This window comes from Lepus europaeus, chromosome 20 (genome assembly GCF_033115175.1).
Source record: "Lepus europaeus isolate LE1 chromosome 20, mLepTim1.pri, whole genome shotgun sequence".
Taxonomy (NCBI): Eukaryota; Metazoa; Chordata; class Mammalia; order Lagomorpha; family Leporidae; genus Lepus; species Lepus europaeus.
Genome location: NC_084846.1, coordinates 51,815,553 through 51,833,734, shown reverse-complemented (window position 1 = coordinate 51,833,734; position 18,182 = coordinate 51,815,553). Strand labels below are relative to the sequence as shown.

General features: G+C 41.9%; 1 protein-coding gene across 5 annotated transcripts in view; it reads left to right on the top strand.

Annotated features, from left to right (window-relative positions):
• Nucleotides 1-18,182, top strand: part of DYNC1I1 (dynein cytoplasmic 1 intermediate chain 1) — a 341,106-nt gene that overhangs the window by 196,771 nt on the left and 126,153 nt on the right. For 4 of the 5 annotated variants that reach the window (XM_062178067.1, XM_062178065.1, XM_062178066.1 and 1 more), the window contains one exon: nt 11,829-11,918. In XM_062178067.1, coding sequence (XP_062034051.1) covers nt 11,829-11,918 — 90 coding nt within the window. The remainder of the gene's footprint in view (nt 1-11,828; nt 11,919-18,182) is intronic. The other variant, XM_062178064.1, reaches the window with a different exon arrangement.

The window sequence follows — 18,182 nt, the reverse complement described above, 5'->3', positions numbered from 1 at the left end:
ATGGGTTTGGTTCTTGGCTCCATTGCTTCCTCTAGCCCATTGACCTTAGTCAGATGGACTTCCCTTTCTATGTCCCAGCTTCCTTGTATATAAAGTTGATCATTTGTGTCTCAGTGAATTATTATGAGGATTAAGTAGCCTGATGCACATAGAGTATTCACCATGAAACTTGGCATATAGGATTCAGTAAGTCAATGCTACTGTTTCCTCATGGTGTCTGGAGTAGATCTGAACATCTGAACACAGAGTATGTGGGCAGCGAAACCTAGTGACCAGTGGCAAGGACAGGAGACAAACACAGAAAAGGGACCACGGCCCTCCCAGCGAGGGCAGGGAGTCTGCTGGTGAATTCAGACAAGAGTTACTGTCAACAATAGTGAGGCCTGGTGAGGTTCAGAGAAGGAAACATTAAAATCTGGAAGTTGGTGAGGAGATTTGGATCCAACTGAAACAGAGAAGAAACCACTGAGAAAATGCCTGTTTAGAACTCCTGGGAAGAAGGGAGATTATTAAAATTTAAAAGAAAAAGTATTTATTCAACATCTATTTTGGAACATAGAGCTCTAAATAGGTCATTGATCCTACTCGAAGAAACTGGTGGAGAGAACAAGTCAGAGTATACAGAGGCATTCCTACTTGCGGTGAATGTGAGTTCAGTAGCTAGGAATGATAAACATCACAATCTTAAAATATAATTTTTGATGTGGAAAAATAATTTCCCGAGATGCTCAGCTGAAGTGCTGTAAAGATGCAGGAGAAATCCCTTCCCACATGCACAGCAGAGAGGGCTGGGTCTCTGCAGGTATTCAAGTCAACTCTTAAGTTGCAGCTTATTTTATTTGAGAGAGAGATTTTCTGTCCACTAGTCTACTCCCCCAAGTGCCTACAACAGCCAGAGCTGGGCCAAGCTGAAGCCAGGAGCCTGGAACTCCATCCAGATATCCTACGTGGGTGACAGGGACCCAAGTACTTGAGCCATCATCACCTTCTGCCTCCCCGAGTGTGCATTAGCAGAAAACAGGATCTAAAGCAGAGGAGCTGGGCTTTGAATGGGGCGCTCTGATATGGGTTGTAGGCACCCCAGGCAGCATCGTAACAGCTGTGCCAAACACCTGCCCCATGCAGTTGGATTTTACCTTTGGAGAAGAGGAAGTATTTGAAGCCTTGAACACTCCAAGCTCAATGCTGTCCTTGTGCTTTTGTTCCCTCTGTTCAGGATGTACTCCCCTAGGTGTCCCCAAGGCTTCGTGCCCCACTTTCTGCAGCCTTGTTTTCAGATGCCACCTGTCCGTAAGGCCCTCCCTTGCACACATCGTTTCCCACTGCTTTGTTTTTGGCTTTAGCCTTTGCAGCTGTCTAACCTAATGTTTACTTTGTAATCTGGCTTAGTATCTCTCGCCCCACTAGATTGCCAACTCCACAAGGGAGGAAATTTTGCCTATTTTGTTTGCTGCTTGATCTCCAGCACCTAGAACAGCACTTTGCATGGAGCAAGTGCTCAGATTTGTGGAGGGAGAGAGGGAGTCTGGCTGATGGGTGTAGGAATTTGTGCAGCACACAGTATTGGTGCAGGTAGACTAAATGCATGTGTGGGTGTGAGTGTGTGTACACAGTGTAAGAAATTTAGTTAGGAAGCACATGTTGGAATCAGACATTAGATAACTTGAAGACCAGGCCAGAGAACTGTTTTTATTCTACATATCATGAAAGCTATCAAATATTTCTAAGAAGAAACTGATGTGAACAGAGTTCTATTTTAAGTGGATTGACATGGGGCTGGTGCTGTGGTGCAGTGGGTTAAAGCCCAGGCTTGCCGCACTGGCATCCCATATGGGCACTGGTTCAAGTTCCAGCTGCTCCATTTTTGATCCAGCTCCCTGATAATGTGCCTGGGAAAGCAGCAGAGGATAGCTCAAGTCCTTGGGCCCCTGCACCTGCATGGGAGACCCAGAAGAAGCTCCTGGCTCCTTGCTCGGGTCGGCTCAGCTCCAACTGTTGCAACCATTTGGGGAGTGAACCAGCAGATGGAAGCTCTCTCTCTCTCTCTCCATCTCCCTCTTTCTCTCTTTCTCCCTTTCTCTCTCCATCTCCATCTCTGTCTCCATGTCTGTCTCTCCCTCTCTCTGTAACTCTGCCTTTCAAATAAATAAAATAAATCTTTAAAATAAAAGTGAGGATTGATCTGACAGTGTTGTTTGTGGCAAGGGTAGGCAAAGGCTAAAGGTAGGAAGACCAGCTAGTTGACCTTGACAGGAACTGACATAGAAGACTGTAGTGATCTTAATCAAAGAGGAGTTGAAATTGAGAGGATAAAGGGAGATGCATGAGAGAGGGCAAACAAAGAGAAGGAATTGATAAGATTTGATCCTGTTAGTCAAAAGGAGAGCTGGAGAAGAGGGAAGAGGGAAACGATCAGTCTGTGCAGTGATTGGTGTGAGAACTATCCTAGCATTAATACCTAGTGCTGAGGATCCTTAGAGATGACATTTGCTTTCTCCTTAGGAACCGTTTCTGTACAAAGAAAAATCATGCTTCTTAGCGGTTCCTGATTGTTTTGTGTTTGGCTAACCTAACCCAAGACCCTTTGCATATTTAGGAACTTGAGGAACCTTCCTTTGGGACATGGCTGCATGTTAAATGTTATGCCATCCTTATCCCAGGACTCCAGTCTTTTTCTCACCAGCAAGGTTTCCATTAAGAGGAACTGCAGAGTTGAACATTTGGAAGCAAAGAGAGGGCTATGGAGTTGTCCGACAGACGATATAGGCAGCAAAGGGAATTTCAGTCTGAAAAAGAAAGCTCAAAGTCCCTTCTGCAGTCGATCATGGCATTTTTCAAGAGATAGGAATGTATTTCTGTGTGTGTGTGTGTGTGTGTGTGGAGGTGTCTGTAGAAACAGGGCTGCCAAGGATAACCATACAGACTGTGTCCTATAGAATTCAAGGAGGCCTTATTCACAGAGCGTGATGGCCGTGCTGCTTTCTGCAGTGGTGCCTGGGGATGTTTGCTCATGAACACGCACAACAGAGAACTGACTTGAGGCTGGCTGTACTCTTCCAGATTATCTCATCTTCCAGTTCCTATGAAAGCTGCAGTCTGCCTTGAGAGATGAATTTTTTCAGTAACCCTTGTCTGATCTTTCGGGGTGAGTTAGTTCACCCATCTATCCTCTTCTGTGGCTGAAGGATCCATGACTGAGAAAGCGTGGAAGGTACAGCACTGAAAACCATAAACAACTAAAGATAAGGGAGCTGGGGTGGGGAGGATTCTGAAGCCCTCTTAGGCCCAAACACTTGATGTTATCCACAGACTCCTGAGGGTCCCTGAGCAAGGCATTGTCTTCTCTCTCAGCTCTCATCTCTGTCCTTTCAATCAAGCTAGCCAACCCAAGTCAATGCACACTCAGTGCCCCACGTATTAAATATCAGCACCGTTGCAAGTTTCAGAAGCAGCTGCTAAAAAAGTACTGTTCTCTGGTTTTCCCTCTCATTTTGAATATTTTCTTTCATTTCCTCCTATTTGCAATGCCTTGGGTGACATTCCATCAGGAAGTAAACTTTCCAAGTACTGTCATGTTAGAGCCTTAAGAGAGAACTGATGTGGCCTGGAGTGTTAACAGGAGCGCTCTGTATGATGAGAAATGTATGTTTTCTTTACTCTGGCCAGATTTTTCTAGACCAGCAAGTGAAGGTTTTTTAAATATTAGCATGTAGTATATTTAACAAAGTGCTTACTGAAAATCCCACAAAATATGTCTCTCCTGCATATTTTTAAAGCAGAGAGGCGTTCACCTTGGTTTGTGTAAGCATTCAGTGGGGCATGTTATACTTTATTTTGGCCACTGTGATATATATTGGGAAGGTGGCTCTCTGTGGACACCCAGCAAAGTTGGCAAGCTGGACACAGTTGGTCCAAGGATAGGGCGACTTGAATGAGCTTTGTACGAGAGCCCTCACTGTCTCCTATACAAATACATGTCTAAATTCATAGTCCAATCCATCACACCCATTGGCAATGAGGCAGTGGAGGCCAGCGCCTCATCATCTGTTGCTCACTGTAGCTGCCTCCTACGTGTTCCCTGACTCCAGGCTTGACCACTTTCTTGTGGCCACCGTAGTGCCCCCATTGTGTCTTTGATTTAGCATCAGGCCTCCCCCAGAGAGGACATGCCAGAATCTGCACAAAGGACTGCCTAGGAAAGGGATAAATGTGCTTTGAAAAGCCTTATTTAGCATCACCAGTGCCTTGGAGGTATGTTTGCTAAAAGTGGAATAGTGATTTCTAGGAAGAAGTCCAAACTTGTTATGTCACTCAAGACCCTGCATGGGGGCCAGTGCTGTGGCACAGAGGGTTAAATTGGCACTTGTGTTGCTGGCATCCCATATCCAAGTGCTGGGTTCAAGTCCCAGCTGCTCCAACTCTAATCCAGCTCTCTGCTAATGCACCTGGGAAGGCAGTGGGTGATGGCCCAAGTGTTTGGGCCCCTGCACCCACGTGGAAGACCCAGATGGAGTTCTTGACTCTTGGCTTCCTTGCAGACATGTAGGGAGTTAGCCAATGGAGGGAAGGTCTTTCTCTCTTGATGTCTTTCTCTGGCTCTGCCTTTCAAATAAATAAATCTAAAAAAAAAAAAAAAAATCCTGCATGGTGCTGTACTTTACCAAGTTCCAAAATAATCTTTTGTTTTGATATTGCAAGTCTCAGTACCTGACACTGACAACACTAAGAGTAGGTCTTTGAGAGATTTTAATCTTGTTGTAGAAACAATGCATAAACCCAACTTCAAGTGGCCTGAGACGTGTTGTTGTGGAGGGACACAGAAGTCTGTGGTGCAACACCAGAGATCAATAGGCTTTCCAGGAGGGTAGGTTGCTAGAACTGCATGCTAACCGGCAGTAGAGTTACAGGTGAGTTAGAGTCCGATTCCCAAGGTGGAATTGTCAGGACTTAGGCCTTCTAGAGTTCTGAGAGAAATGAAGGTTCAGAAGTGGCTGTCAGGTGTCCAGTGGGTGATTCCATGTGCACAGAGCAAGATGAAAGTAGAGAATGCAGTCCACAGAGCAAGCCTCAGGGGAAGGTTGGAGCTCTGCTTTGAACAAGCCAAGCAAGAGGTCCCTGTGGGACCCTCAGACTGGGACATCCAGTACGAAGTCTGGAGACATCAGATAGCAGATGATAGTGGAAGATAGGGGTGTAAATATCACCCAGCGTGGGCATGTGAACAGGATAGGAGAAAGGATAAAGCCAAAGACAGAATTACAGAGTGCCTTCACGTGAACTTTTTTAATCTAAAATAAAATTTGAGAGATGAAGCCATTGCTTTTCTGCTTAAACATTTTAATTATGTTCTAAGAATAATCATCTGAAATTTCCATACATGGAATTTTATAAAAGGGGCTAGGGCATTTGCTCTTAAGTGCAGAGCAGCAAATTGATTTAAAAAAAAAAAAAGACATGGCTTTATACAAGGGAACTCCAAAAAGTTCACGAAAAATTGAATTAACAGTAAATTTAGGAGCTGCTGCGATGCTGCTTGGAATGCCCACGTCCTATATCAGAGTCCCTAGATTCCAGTCCAGGCTTTGTTCCTGATTCCGTCTTCCTGATAACACAGACCCTGAGGGGGAGCGGGTGCTGATGGCTCTGGGACCCGGATTCCTGCCACCACACAGGGGACTCACGTTGAGGTCCCAGCTCCTGATTTCAATGTGGCTTAGCCCCAGCTGTTGTAAGCATTTGGGGAGTGAACAATGAATGAGGGATTTCTCAATAACGATAACTTTATTTTCATACAAAAATGTTTGCAACTCACCCATGCAAGGGGTCTTCAAAGAGTTCATGGAAAACTTAGGCATGGGTTTCAATATCTTTTGCACCAAAATCAGTTTATCTTCTAATTCTGTTTCTCCACAAACATGTGGAAGAGCCCTTGTGTTTCTTCAGGCATCTTCATGGACAGCAGCACAGGAGATAACTTGATTAAGAATTGCCCCTGTGACCTTGCCATCCCTTTTATCTTTGAGAATATATATGCCATATATATATATATATATATATATATATATATATATATATAGCCGGGGCTGAGCAAGTCTGAGAGCCAGGAGCCAGGAGCTCAATTCAGGTCTCCCAAGTGGGTGACAGGATCCCAGTTCCCTGGGCCATCATCACTGCCTTCTGGGGGCTGCATTTAGTAGGATGATGGAAATAGAATCTGCAGGTGGATATCAAACCCAGGCACTCTGATATGAGATGGGAGCATCTTAGTCTCCAGGCCAAATACATACCCCCTAAAGCGCACAATCTGTCCCATTTGGATTGATGTTATATTTAATTTGCAAGAATCACCTTTCTCAGTGGTATGCAATGTCAGTGTGCCTCTTACAGTCATTGGCCTGTTCAGTTCAAAGTCAAGTGCTAATTGCTTCGTGCATCCCCCTTTGGGGAGCAACAAGATACCTTTTGGGGTCTGGAAGGCAGGAGGGAAATTGCCACCTCTGCTCCCTGCCTCCCTTCTCCCCGCACCTGGCAGCCTTCCCAGGGTGGCAGAGGCAGGAGTCACAGCCCCCTCATATAATGTCAGCACAGAACAGCGCGACTCTGGCTGCAGCTGAGACCTTCTTAGGCTGGGCTTTTGCAGGCCCTAAGAGGGCTGGGGAAAGTGAGAACCCAGTGACCTTGTAAAACACAAGCCTCTCTCTTCACAGAGGGCCGCCCTGTGTTGCTGAGGGCTCTGGTTCCAAGTAGCAGGCACCAGCTCCACGGGGACTGACTGGAAGGAACTCTGGTGCTGACACCAGCTCTAGTGGGGTTTACTGGAAGGAAGTCTGGTGCTTACAGAATCAACAGGAGCAGAAGGAGCAGCTTGGGAAAGGGCAGGGACCTCAGAAGACGGGGCACCAAGGCGTTGACTGCACATTGCCCAGAAAGAGTGCTTACTGTCCCCTGTGCCGCTCAGGCTCCAAAGACCCAGCCTCTGCAGGAGCATCCAGTGCGACTCTCCAAGCCCTGCCTGTGTCCTGGTCACCAGGAGACTAACAACAGGAAAATTAGGGTCTAGCCTGTTTACTTCCAAGAACGCTGTCCCCAAGCAGAAAGGAGGTTTGACGTTGTGTGGCCAGCCAATGGCAAATGTTGTACCGTACTCCCTTTCAAGTATGTCAACAGTGGGGGACTGGGGCTCATCGCATCGGCCCCTTTGGCTGCATTCTGAACTGTAGACCAAAAGAAGAAACACACTCTTCCAGAGCTCATGCAAAGGGCCCAGCCTAGTGCTACGCATGTTACATGCGATTACTGCAGAACCTGCAACTAGTCATTCTTAGACCTTGAGAAAGTGTTGGGGAAAGAGGACAGTGGTTACCAGAGATTTTTTTCCATCCAGGGGAAATGAATGCAGCAATTGGAGACGGCAGAATACGGGTGCTAAATAAAATAATGTGTCTAAAAGATGCCATTGTTTGAAATTAGCCCTTGGACTGACAGGTAATTAACTTCTGCCACTGGTTTAATTTCTTGTGTGGACTCGGATACAGGAAACCATACATGGGTGGTAAGTTTTTTCCCCTCCCTCCAATCTCAGAGGAAATGTAACCGGGTATGAACTGGTGGCACAACTCATATATCAGTAGTCTGTAGAGGGCCTACATAAATCCTTTTCTTTAAAGTTATTTAACTGTTTTGAAAATGGTTTCAACAGAAGTAATTCCAATTGCACCAGAAAGGAAACCAGGGTCTAAAAGAAAAATATGCTCTCTTTGCTGAGCAAGGCAAACATATCAGTATGCAGAGAAACAAACCACTCTCTTGTGTTTTATTCCCTTAGCAAATCCCCCGAAACACTTACTTTATGTCCTTAAAAGGCTGATAGACAAAGAATCCTGTGGCCACTAAAAATTAATACCTACAACTGGTTCGTAACCACTTTACAAGGGCAGGTTCCTTTAAAAAATTTCTCCATGAGTCACAGGCTCTCATTTTGGGACTTTGCACAAACTATAAACACAACAAATACTTGTTGGTTTTTTTTAAAGAAAAAGCATGTATCAAAAGTGTACTCTCTGGGGAAGGATTTTCTATTTAAGGAATTAGATAACCTGCTGTTTTGCCCACATATCTTTATGCATAAACTAATGCATTGTATTACAATGCTAACCCTTTTTTTTAAAATAACCCTGCCCTTCATGGAATAATATTTTTCTAGTAAGCTGTTAGTGACTTTCTGTCATGATGTTTCTGTTTACTCTCCCAAGAATTAATGTTGAAAATAAAAACTTTGTATTTGGGAAAGATGAGAACTTGACACTTTAAAAAGCTTACAAATTCAAAGTCATTTGCTAAAACTGACTGCACTTTTGAGAACTGCAAGATAAAAATGTACAAACTAGATGACTCGAATGAAAACACAATGTTCCCCTATCATCTGTTATCTATGATAACACGTGAACTTAGATCTTGATCCATTACATCTTCTGGGTTTGCATTAGGAGAAGACGGAATCAACATGTGATTAGTCTTACTTTCCTAAGATTTGCACACAACTAACTCCTTTAATTCCAGGTTTTGCTCTGATGTCACCTCAGGGTTGCTTTTTTTGGCTACTATTTTAAATTGAGACTCACCCCGACTTGGCCAGAATGCCTAATCACCCTTTCCTTACTTACATTTCCCCCACAAATGTCTCTGACACGAACTACATTTTGCTATGTATTTGTTTGTGGTGGTTGTTTTTGTGTGTCTTATTCTCTGTTGTGTGTCCGCAACATATAACATACATACAAAGCGTAGTAAAGCAATGTTGGTAGACATATATGTGAAGGCAAAGGTTGCTTGAAGATTTCTTATTATGGGTATTTCCAACTGTCTTGTGGCTTAAAATGCAATTTCACATCAATTCTCTTTTTTGATTACTTTTACGACAGCGTTGTGTTTTAAGAAAGAACTATAATTCTAATTCAGCCAGTGAACAACCAGCAAGTGGTGGACTCCAACCTGACACCAAGGCTAATCACTAACAGCTCTCAGGGGTGTGACTCCTAACTTCCTCCCCATTGAAACTGACATTTGCTTCCCTTCCGAAGGTGGTAGAACGATGCTTGTTGAGGCCACGTGACGTCCACCTCAAAGAACCTCCACAAAGCCCCACCCGACATTGCAACTCAACACCACACCCACGAGTACTACAGTCCTCCCTTCGTGTGGCATTTCTGCTTCACATCATGCTGTGGTTAGAGGTTCAAGATCCCAGATCCAAAGCAAGCAGAACCAGACAACACTGGAAGCTCAGTGTGGTTGGGAAATTTGGGAGAAAGTGGGGAGGAATGACTGTGGCTTCTTGACACTGGGTCTTCACTAAGTTCATGGAAAATGTGTGTTAGCTTTCAACCCATTTTTCCATGAACTTTATGCAATTTCTTCCTATCAAACTGGGCTCAAGGTACTAAATTCTGATGGATAAATTAGATGACATAAGGACCTGTTGCTACCCCAAGTATCCTTATGTCCCTTCTACTAGATTATAAAGTCATAGAAGATAATGCACTTACCAGTTTTACTTGACTCCTAATAATAGCTACCATAACAAAGTTTCGCAGGCAGGCAGTTTAAACAACATAAATACAACACTTCACTGTTCTGGAAGCTAGAAGCTGAGACCGAGCTGTCCTAGGCTTGGTTCCTGCTGAGGACTGTGGGGCAGAATCTATTCTATGCTGTCACTCACTTCCAGTGGTTTGGTGGCAACCTTTGGTGCTGCTCAGCTTGTAGAAACATCGCCGTGACCTTGGCCTTCATCATGACGTCATGTTCTCCTGTTGGATGTCTGCTTTATCCAAAGGCAGCAGTTGCATAAGATTGGGTTCCCACCTACTGCAGTATGATCTCACCTTAGCTAAGTATATCTGCAATGGCCCTGTTTTCAAAGATGGTATTCTGAAGTACTAAGGGTTAGGACTTCACCATATCAATTTTGGGGAACACAATAAAACCTGTAACACTGGACTTGACATCTTCATGTCTCTGTTTGCTGTCCACCTCTCACATGTCAGGGCATGGTTGCTGAATCCATGACAAGTGATACTTTAAAAATTTCCTGGAAAATGGAATTAAAAGATAAGTTTATTTGGGTGCCAGAGAATTTTGAAATCCACCCATATGAGGGTCTTCAAGATGTTCATGAAAAATGTATCTTATGGAAAAACTATATAAGAACTTCAAAACTTTTTACAACAAGATAAATTTACTTGTATCTTTTAATTCCATTTTTTATTAGGCTCCTGAATTTCCTTTGTAGATGTACAGAAAACTCTAGAAGGTTTAGAGCTGGAGCCGCTTTGCTGCAGATGCATGGGTTTTTGAAAATTGCCTGTACATCCACATCTTACTAAAAGAGGAGTCTCCCTCCAGCCGGTCCTCACTGGACGTTGGGTTAGGTCCTTGTACCAGGAACGTGGCTTATGTTAAGGTGCATATTGTGTCTAGGACTTTTGAAGAAGGTTTTTAATATCTTCACATATAATATGTGTATAGTGGGGGTAGCAAGTAAAGAGATTTGTCTCCCGTAATCTACGTGCATGCATAGAGAATATTGTATTCCAATGAGAAGCCACATTTATTAAAAGTTTAATATTTAAATTAAAATGTTGTACCTTAAACCTCCCTATTTTTATATTTATCTTCCTTCTGCAAATCTTATCAGAACTTTTAGGATTGCTTTTATGGCCATGTAGATTTATTTGGGCATTTAATAATGGATTTATAATGTGTTCTCTAAGTAGTTGGTACTGAAATTTTGAGTTTCTAAATCTGAGGATTTACAGTGATGAGAACAGGACTGTCCATCAAGCTTAAGATCTTACAGAAAGTCTATAAATATTTGTTGAATGACTGTATGTGGTGGAGCAGAAGTGAAGTCATTTGTTTAAACTCCATTTGAACCAAAGAAATCAATTACCTACTGTGAACATAATGCTATATTCAAAAACTGTGAAAGCAAATTTTAATTTTTAATATCATGTTATTTCCCATAAGTTGGGTTTTCTTAGGACACCTGACTCTTTCCTAAATCTTTGCCATTGTGGCTGAGTTTTGCAAGTGCTCTATAATGAAAGGAGCCTCTCAGAAAAGCAGGATGAGAGAAGAGAGAGAATGTGCTTGCATTTGCATAGGGCAGGAGGGCACACTCCCATCTGGCAGAGTAGCTGACTGGGTCCATGTGTGAGTGCTCATTAAACTCACATTAATGCATGAGCTGCCCCAAATGTGTAAATGCCATTTCAGCTTGTTTGCTTTCTCCCAGACAACGGCATTGACTTTGGGGGGCTACCCCTCGTTGTTTACTTGCCAGTGGCATTTGACCTGGGGTCAGACCTGTATTTAACCCTTTTCTATAGGTCAAAACCAAATTAATTTGGTGAGAATTAAATTGGAAATGAGTCATCTGTACAGCAGGTGTCCCTGTGGAGAATGTGGGCCAGGTGGAAACATTTTAAGATCTGTGCCTGGGCCATCTCTGAAGAAGCTGCAGAGGTCAAGGAGGCAACTCCAAGGCACTGCACGTGGGGAGGGCCTGGAGTCGGATGTAGCAGGTGCCCACCTGGGGCACTTTTCTCAGCAGCGTGGGGAGCCTTTCAAAGAGGCCCCTTTTGGAGATAATTTATTCATAGATTCATGAATATCTATCTTGGGCATTCCTTGTGGACTGATTTACTTAGAAGTAGCCCTAAATGGTTGGAGCTGTAGCCTTTATCCCTACCTCCCACTGTCAACCAAAGGCTTTGATTTGAAGGGAAGAAAATATTGCAATTTTTTTTCATCTTTCTTTTCTCTAGAAGATGAAGAAGATGAGGAAATGGTGGAACCTAAAGTTGGCCACGACTCAGAACTGGAAAGTCAAGACCCAAAACAGGAGGTGAAGGAAGGTATGTTGGGGGAAATACATTGAGCAATCATTTTATTAGTACTTTGATTTCTTTTTACCAATGCAAAAGATGATAGAGGTAAGTAAAAATTAAATTTATGTCTTTTATATGAAAAGTTTTCTATCATTAGTCAATGTTTTACATTTAGCAATGCAATCTGTAAACTCCAAAGCAAGAATCATTGATTTCTCAACTGCTACAAGCAAAGAAAATTCAAACCACTTGCAATTGCATAACAAATCCAATAAAATTCTTACTAAATAGTGATATAATGACACATGTTATCAACTGTCACATTATGTGGTTCGTTCCACCGTATATCCTCAACGTAGCAGCAAAGGGAAGTAGACATAATTATTTTATTAACACATTTTCATGGCATCTACATAGAAACATTAACAGTGATCATTATTATTAACTGCACTATCAAAAGTTTTCTTCACAGCTCTGCCCATATAAGGAGGAACAGCTTCTGTCATGTTCCATTGGCTTATTAAGGGCTTACCATATACTTGACCCTCTCCTAAGCATTCCACAGATATTTTCTACTCTTCACAGAATCGATTTGAAGCTGATACTACTATTATCCCTATTTTACCAACAGAGAACTAGGAAGAGAGAAGTTCAAGAACTTACCCAAGGATAAATAATTTCGAAGTACATGCATCAAGATTTAGAGTTGAATCCAAAGCCAGGACATGTCAACATAATGCCACCCTAATGACAATTCCTTGCAAATCTAATTTTGTGTTACTTTGGGATTCTCAGCCCACTGAGGCAGAGGAGAATTTTGAAATTGTCATTCTTGCTGACAGATGAAGGATAACTAAGAATTGAGTGTAGATGAGAAAAAAAAAACCTCTTCCATAATTCCTATTGAGTGTCCAAGTATAGATTAATATAGCTCTAATGCAAAGCAATTTGATTTGTATATATTAAAGAGAGGTGTGGCTCTGGCAGGGTATGTGGTACACAGCTGACACTGGGGACTGTAGTAGGAATGTGTGCATGTTGGTCACCCATACTGACTGCAATCCCTGTCTCTCGTGAGAAAAATTACTGTAGCCCCAATACCTATGGCAGATGACATCCATTTAGAGTTCAAGTTTTGCATGGATGTCATATGGAGTTAAATGAAGCCCTTGTCCTAATTGGGAAAGACTGTCTTATGTTGAGGGACCTTGGAGGTGTGTGACTTGATTTGTTTTATGCAATCCCGAGAATGTATCAGTTGGTGCAGGGCAGTGAGGACAAAGCACAGGCTCTGAAGCCAGGCAACCTAGAGTGGCACCTTAGCTCTGCCATGGACTTGCTATGTGATCACTTCGGAACAACGTAGCTGGTGTGCCTCTGTGAGCTTCAGTTTGCTCGTGGAGCACACAGACGTATCTACCCCTGAAGGTTCCTTTTCCAACACTCAAATGGGCCAGTATGGAATGGTGTTTGGCACAAAGCACGTGCTGTATGATCATTTGCTAAATTTTCATTAGCAGCCTTACCTTGCAGCGCCTGGGTCTATAACTGGGCCCTACCCCTGATGGGGTGCCCTTGGGGTTTCTGTGCTGGGTGTTCCCACAGCTGTGACTTTGAAAGGGGAGCACAGTTGCCTGGGCCCCACAAGGCACGTCAGAATTTGTGGAAATAGCAGGAGAGATGCAAGAATCCCATGGAGGGTCCTGGTTCTCCTGGAGTGGGAACGAGGGCAGGGAGACAGTTCAGCGTGTGTGACAGCAGCATCCACAGAGGGTAAGGGCCACGGTTTCCCGAGGGAGCCCAAGACGGAAGAGATTCCACATTGCCACTTCTAGTAGAAACCTCTTTGTGCAAACAGCTGGCGAGTAGCCTGTCTTTATCACAGGTGTAGCAAAGGACAAAGGAAGTCAGCTCCCATTGAAAGCTCTCTTTTGCCTTTTGCCAAACATCCTTTAAAATATGCCAGGTGCTAAGGTGCGGGGGTGTTTCTGTGCGTCTCGGCCTGGATTCCCCCTCGGCCTCGCCCTCCGCTCCCGTCTCCTAAGCGTCTTCCCTGGCAGAGCCAAGCAGCCTCCTCCTGACGTTCTGGGCAGAAACGCCCTCCAGTTGTAACCGTTGCTCCTGCTTCATGGAATTGATTAAAGCCCTGTGAAGTCAAAGAGGAATTTGAAAGAACATTTCCTGTGACTGCCGCACTGTGTGCCTTATTCTCCATTAATGGCTTTTCTGCAAATTAGCACATAATGGGTTAAAACCATGTTTATGTTGGCATCAAACCCTCTGGGTTTTTTTTTTTTTTTTCTTTTTAAGCAAGACAGTATTTTGCAAACTTTTGAAAGAATCTCTAGCAGATCTCACCGTGGCGCCATTCACACGCCTGCATCATAGTTAGGGCTGTGTCAGCACTTCCATTAGGAACCCTGGGCCTTGGGGATTTATTACGCAGCCATAAAAGTTTGCTCTGGGCTGAAATTTGACATACATGGTTGCAAACCAGAGAGCACATTTTTGAGAAATCTGGCCCTTTTTTTGTCTTTTGGAATGAAGTTACAAACATGGCGAGGAGGAGACAGAAAAATCGGTGCTAACTTTTTACACGTTCCCCCAAGTGACATCGAAATGCATTAAAAAGTAAAGAAATGTAGCTTTGATGTATTACTGTTTTCACTCCCCGCTGCCGCCCACAATTGCACAGGAAAAAGACAGCAGGTACATTTCAGCTTTTAATCAAATGTAGGAAATTTCTCTATGTCAGTGCTCCAGTGTCTTCGTATGTAGAGATTCAGACACATCAGAATCAGAAACCCAACTCTTGTAAACACAAATTAACTCATAAACCTCACATTCACTTCAGAGAAAAACATTCTTTGTTGTTCATTTGGTTGGGGTTTTCTTGCTGCTGTTTATCAACCGATCTCACTGTAAAATTCCCATGACAGCCACTGCCCTTATTTAATCTCGTGTTTTTCCTGGCTATTTAGGTTTGTTTATTTTTTATCTTTTAGATATTCCAGAAAAATATTTCTACAAATCATTTGATTTTGAAATTAAGGGATACCTCATTTGAAACAAGACAAGGCATTTCTGTAGTAGATATTTTCAAAATAACTTTTAATCTAAGAATGAGGTAGCAAGATATTCAGTGTCAGTGGCAAACCTCCTTGTGCATATTTCACTCCTATAGAGGAAAAAATCTCCAGGCCCCAGATACCAAGATAGGTGCATAGTCAGTAAAGAGAAACTAATGTACATTCACGTTAATTATTTGAAAGATAACTACAAAATTTAAAAGGGAATTCTAAGGTAATATTTTTCATGTAGAAAACTAAAATAGTTAAAGCATACTGTTTGAATAAAAGTATAATAAATGGCACATATTCCTAAACCCTGAAAATGCCAAGATTAAAAACATTAGCTAGAGAATGTATTGGAAAATGCTATTACTGAAATTAACGTGGTTAATTTCAATGAGAATGGATTTGTAAATATAAGAAAAATAAAGAAAAAGGGTAGTTTGATCCTAAAGAGATTTCCCTTTGCTTCTATTTTACTTATCCCTGCGATGCATCAAATTACTTTTATGAACACAGTGATTTTTAGTTTTAAAATGTGTATGTCTCTGTACTTCTAGAAATTGTCAGAATTTGTACTTGAACTAAGGAGATAGTAATGACATACATTTCTGCTGGTTTCCCTTAACGAATGCTTGGATTAAGGGTAGTGAATGAGATTAAAAACATACACAATTTATAGAATACTGTATCAGTACAAAATGTTAGGCTTTATTTGCAATGTGAACTGTTTAGAATTCATACACAGCTACATTAGAAATATTAATACACTTCATGGATAGTGATAAAATGTTTACTATGAAAAAAAGGGCAATAAGGAAAATCAAGAAAAAAAGCAGATCAATTCCTTCTGAAAGATGAACTAAAAAGTATTTTCTTATGTTAAACTAAGAAATATAAATATTAAAAATATTTATATTAAAATATATAAATAACAAATAAAGGAAATTAGTAAAATTTATATTCAAGTTAAATAGTCCAGGCCACAAATTCATAGAATTACTCAGCCTTCTGAATATGAATGTTATTGATCCAGTCCATTACTTTGTTATTCAAGCCAAATATAACTATTTAAGTAACATTTAATGAACTTGAAAATTGTCGTCATCTGCATTATGTGTTAGTGATACTTACATAATCTTTATTTTTATTTTTACTTTGAAGCACTCTGAATATGTGAAGTATTGTTATCTGTCAGAGCTTGGCAGAAAGACTCCATGTGTTGTGTTGCAAAAACACAAGCAAACAAACAAACAAAAAAAAAACTTGTCACAATGGTATTTTGTACTTACCTTGTAAGAAAATAAAATGTTACCAGTGCCAAGTTTTGTCCTCCCGTGCCTTTTGCTACTCAATTAGCCTTTTCCTTTTATGTCATGAACTTGTGAAGAAGTCCATTATGTTCCAGAAACAGATTTTTCAGGAAGAATTTGGGCTGTGTCCTGGAGTAAAACTCTGATTCTATTTGTGTGTGTGCCTGTACTTTGAACTCGGTAGGTCCCATTAGTCAACCAATTCTCTTTCCAGAAATCTGATGTCTGCTGATGTTTTTATCTGTGAATACACATGATGATTATAGTTCCTAGATGCTCTGTTATGATTTTATTATATTGTAACAATACTTATCAATTAGAAAATTTCTAAGTCTGTGAGGTCTTTAAAATCAAAAGTAACCCTTTAACTCCTAAGCTGAATATTATTTATGACTTTAAAAGTGCACATCCCATGCATGTGATTATTCTGTGCCCACAAATCATGCCATTTGATCCCTATTGGACATCAAAGCTTTTAATATAAAATATATCCTCTGTTTTGCTTCAGTAGCAATTTAATCTTGAACCCAATATTGTATTGTCAACCATGGTATCTGGAGAGGCTACTGCCTCACCCACCTGAACCTGGCCTCTGGAAGCATACTTTGATCAGCCATTTATGTTTCTCTAAGAGAAGAAGTTGTGTGTCTTGAAAGCTGAGATCAAAGTGACAATAAGCCTCAGGGAAGAAGAAATTACAGAAAATTACACAGATACCATTTTTTATTCAAGGTAATGGACTTGTACGGCAAGATGCAGGTGAAATAGAAGTGACTGGAAAAGATACACAGAGACTGGAAAGACTTTCTTATATTAGTAAAAAAAGGAATAAAGGAGGAAAGTTCCTACTTCTTTGCTTAATTTCCAGTGTCTCAAGTCTTCCTTTAACAGTGACCAAGACTTAGGGAGGTTTTTTTTTTTTTTTTTTTTCTTCTTGTCCTGTAGCACCCTTGTTTAGTGAACTTGACTTATTTTCCTAACAGTATTAACCCAAGCAAAATGGACCAAATATGTTGTAGTTTGGGTTTTTATTTCTTTTTTCATCCTTTACATTTGGTGATCTCATTGCATTCTTGAGAGCGGGACTTCAGATATCTCACGGAGTTTCAGAAAGCAGGCTAATAAATTACAGCGTAATTGCTGGTTGTTGAATTCCTCACTGTTTTTGCAGTGCGTTTATGTTTCCCCTTTAAAACAGACTTAAAGTCTTGGCATCGTCACCCCCATTTTATAGGTAAAACTTCTCAAAGAGCTTCAATTAATTCATTAAAGAGTCAAAGCCAGCAAACGGCAGGTTGGTTTTGTAGAGTTCTTTGTGTTATCTTTGGCTTCTACCTGTACCAAGCCAAAGCCAAAGGCTACTCATTGCCCATTTCTTTTCTTTTCTTAAATATTTATTTATTTACTTGGAAGACAGAGTTACAGAGAGCCAGGGGCAGAAGCAGAGAAAGGAAGAGAGAGAGAGAGAGAGAGAGAGAGAGAGAGAGAGAGAGAGAGGTCTTCCATCCACTGGTTTACTCCCCAAATGACCACAGTGGCCAGAGCTGAGCCAATATAAAGCCAGGGGCCAGAGCTTCTTCCAGGTCTCCCACATGGGTGCAGGGGCCCAGGGACTTGGGCCATCTTCTTCTGCTTTCCCAGACCATAGCAGAGAGCTGGATCAGAAAAGGAGCAGCCAGGACTCGAACCAGCGCCCTATGGGATGCTGGTACTGCAGGCGGCAGCTTTACCTGCTATGCTACAGCAGCAGCCTCCTCGTTGCCTATTTCACTATTTCTCAAACTAGTGCTGGGCTACACTGCTGGCTAAAATTTGTTGGGGGTTCTTGGAGATCCCCGAAACACACTGATACCTTAAGAGCCCTGGCAACGTAGGCAGCAAAGAAGTTTCTCTCTGTATTTAGGGCT